Genomic DNA, 3,982 nt, shown 5'->3' on the forward strand with positions numbered 1-3,982 from the left:
GTTGAAGATGTCATATATGTTTAGTACATAATTTAGAAAAAAATACTCAATAGTTACATGACTGTGCGTGGCCGCTATTCCTTTAGTCTAAAAGACCAATTTTGATGACAAGAAACACGTAAAGGTATATGAAAATGAATTGTAGACAATTTATCTTAAATTTTGTGATTTTAGCGGTAAGCAAATAATAGACAAAATGACAATAAATTTTGTTATAAAATTGCAAATATATCAAGATGTACACTCATGTATGTAACAATATATTCAACATTTGCTATATACCCTTTTAAAAGAAAATATATAATTATATCAATTATGTTCGTGTAGTTAATTTGTTAAATAAGATGCATGTTTTAATATGTTCCTTGTGTTTAAGTTTCGTAAACTTTGCATACAAATTGATTATTACCCATAGGCGCCTGAAAACCTACGCATATGCACTCACCTTTTACGGAAATCCTCTGGAACTTTTAATTCGGAAGTATGAAATACGGCTTAGGTGACAAGTTTATATACAATTTACAACGAAAATGAAAAGTGTATAATACCTTTCGATCTTGTGAATATTACAAGACAACTCTACAAATTGTTCATGTTACAGAGACATTTTATAACCAAATAAATTCTATCAAACGTGCAAAAGGCAATATGTCCGGTACATGGTCCTGTCCGACAGAGGATCGTAATCAAGTAAATTTTTACTTTTATAGAATCTTAGTACGTTATTTTCTAAGTTTTCTTTAAAAAGATCTGACATGACAAACTGTTAATAAGCGGGAAGTGGCGCATACCATTCACAATTTATTAAGGAACAATAATTGATCGAGAATATTGTAAAACTTTGCCAATATTCCTTGAAAACCAGGTGTCTGTAACATTAAATATCCAAAAAATGTTTTTTTTAAAACAAATGGAATGATATGCAACCAACTTTTAAAACAAAAAAGACTAATATTTTTAAAAAGAAACCCTTTAAAAAGATTTTTCACGATATAAGACAATTTTTGTTGATTTTTTTTTTTGGGGTTTCCCGTGCTTTTTGTTGGGTTTTAGGTTTTTTCGGGGCTTGGGGGGGCGTTCATTGAATTTCCTTGTTGACTTGATTTTCATTTTTTTTGCATCCCCTCCTGGCTGTTGAAATTTGGCATTGAAAAGTTTTTTTATTTTTTATCATATTTTAATTTAATTCCCTTTTTTTTTTATAGTATGGCCGATGGCACAATGGGCAAATTGGACCTCATGTGACGTGACGTGTGGTATGGGAAGTAAACTACGAACACGAAGATGTTCGAATCCATTGCCCGAGCATAAAGGAAACGATTGTATTGGAGAAAGTTTACAAAGTAGTCAATGCTCAAGAGAAAACTGTACAGGTAGATATTTGAAAATCCATACCAAATGACAGACAGGCACATATCCAACGGTTGATGATCTCCCGTCCAAAAACTTAGTTGAAGAATCGGAAAACACATGTCGGTTTAAGTTGAAATTTTCAATGCAAAATGAAGAAAATGGCAACCTAAGTCAACGGACAGACATCAAAAATTTCGTGTTAAACGACATTCGTTTGATCTGTTTATCTTCTCTTTTTATGGACGGAATGAAGCTTAAAAACACCATTGGATATTTGTAAGGATGGCTGGATGGATGAATACTATTTTTTTATAAATGAAATATATATATAAGTGTTTCTTGCAGTAAAGTAGATCTTCGTACAGTTTGCAAAGTTTTCCAAGTCAAGTCATGAAATATTTTCAACGGTTACCACTAACGTTTTGCTTTATTTTATCAACATGTTAGCTTATATATATATATATATCTGGTTTTGTAGAACATGATACATTAATCACAAGCGCTTTTTGATGACTGTTATAAATGTTTGATGACAAAGAAAATCTTATATCTATAGACAAACAAAATTATTATTTATTTATGTTTTATCATAATATAAAAGTTAATTAGCTTGGTGGAGTTAAACAGTAATTTCTTTTAAATCATTTATCAGGATGTTTGATATTGTATTTGATGTATATAAAGTTATTCAATTGTGCATACAATGACTGTTTATAATATATTTTAGCGTTCAAGTCTGCCTTTTCTGTGAAAGGTCCACATACCTTCAATCAGATAGATGGTATAGACGGGATTGGCTATCTTAACTTTACAAGTACCATTTACCAGTATGGAAATGACTTTACTATCTCAAATGGAACATATAGGTGTAGCATACCTGGCGTGTACCACTTTTCTTCAACACTGGTGAAGAGAAAGGCATCACAAATTCATATGGTTTACTGTAGACTATTCAAGAATTATAAGCCATTGATTGAGATTAGAGTGAATCCATCTGACGAGGATATACACGAGGGAAATGCTGCGGTATCCCAGTCTGTTATCATTGACCTTGATATTGGTGACACAGTGTATATTGGTAAATGCATAGGCCAACCTAATGATTACTTGGAAGAATGGTCTTCTTTTACCGGATTTCTGCTATTTCATAATAATTAAATTCGACTTAGCTTGCAATTATCGAATTGTTTATCATGTACAATAGCGTAAATATGTTAAACGTTAATTTTCACTTTTTTATTTGCTTTCTGTGTCGAAAATAGCTATTATGTTTTGTTTCAAACATTTAAATTAAACCTAATGAAAAAGAAACGATCATCTGCAGATTAAGATATGTATTACTAATCAATTACAATTTTTGTGTTAAATTATATTCATTTATCAAAATGTTTTGTACACAGGTTTAATTTATTTGCTATGAATGTGTGCGATATACCCGTTACTTCTCCAATTCATTTGCTTAGCGATTTAACGAAGTTATGGTTTACCCCTATGGTATATTAAGCAATAGATTTTACGAAAGTGCTATTTGTTAATTTTGTGTGTCGATAAGTTGTGTTTTTGTTATGACAGTAGCTTAACCAGTTGCTTGTTTGCTTGTTTTAATTTCCTTGAATTAAATTTCCTTCACTTTTTTGACACGTGTGTCAAATTTTGATCACTTGTTTCAATCAGCTTATTTCAGTTGATCATAATGGAAGAAATACATCAATTCAACACCATTCGCCTGATTTGATTTACTAAGACAGTCTGTCCGATCACCAAGCAGATTTTCAAACCTTTCCGCAAGGCGTTTCTAATATATATTTTAACACTGACTGACAATGCCCCTTTCTGTGTAGGTTGTAATGAAAATTTTAATGTCAAGCATTTTCTTCTTGAATGTCATGATTTTTCACAGGCCCGTAATAGATTTTATTCTGTAAATTCACTCAAAGAACTTTTTAATACAATTCCATCAAAAAACATAATTGATTATTTAAAAGAGATAAACTTGTATTCTAGGATCTAATTGGCTCATTTCTATTGTCATTTACAATGTTTTACATAATATTTTAAGCCTATTATAGCATTCGGCACGATATGGCCAGTTATGTGTTGACGTGCCGTAAAAATCCAAACAAACAAAAGTTATATTTATGTGCATTGTGCGTTATGTCTATTTTGATTAAACTTTTAATGTTTACTGGCGAGTATTATTTGTTTGAATTGGATGTGAAAATACAGATTGCTATTCAAATGCAACAATGTTTCATTTTAGTTTGAAATATGATTTATTGCATATCTTTTAGTGTCTTTTCATTTAAATTCGAACAATTTTGTAAGCTTATATGCATGTAAACTTTGAGTGGGAAACGATGACAAATTTTAGCGGAACACTAAACTGAATTTTAAGTCGTTTTTATTGAACTTCAGTGGTTAACGAAATGACAAAAAGAAAACAACTGTCGGTAAAAATCTTTTAATACATTTACTGACACTAAGTGTTACATGTTTCCTTACAAGGCAATGCAATGTACTACAACTAAACCGAAACAGTTGATATGTCAGTTAATGAAAGTGAAAATTAGCGTTACGGTCAGAAAACATTTCTAGTAAGATAACTGATAATTTGTTAATTTTCAAAATG

The 3,982-nt window shown here is 30.7% G+C and overlaps 1 protein-coding gene across 1 annotated transcript; it reads left to right on the forward strand.

Moving 5' to 3' along the window:
- Positions 1-1,223: 1,223 nt before the first annotated feature.
- On the forward strand, positions 1,224-3,167 carry LOC132719380 (complement C1q tumor necrosis factor-related protein 4-like). The gene is made up of 2 exons (XM_060703144.1): positions 1,224-1,373; positions 2,081-3,167. Exons 1-2 carry the CDS (start codon positions 1,259-1,261, stop codon positions 2,509-2,511), a joined length of 546 nt encoding a protein of 181 aa, XP_060559127.1. The 5' UTR covers positions 1,224-1,258; the 3' UTR covers positions 2,512-3,167.
- Positions 3,168-3,982: the final 815 nt, after the last annotated feature.

Source organism: Ruditapes philippinarum, unplaced genomic scaffold (genome assembly GCF_026571515.1).
Source record: "Ruditapes philippinarum isolate M1 unplaced genomic scaffold, ASM2657151v2 ctg6911_1_1_1_1, whole genome shotgun sequence".
Taxonomy (NCBI): Eukaryota; Metazoa; Mollusca; class Bivalvia; order Venerida; family Veneridae; genus Ruditapes; species Ruditapes philippinarum.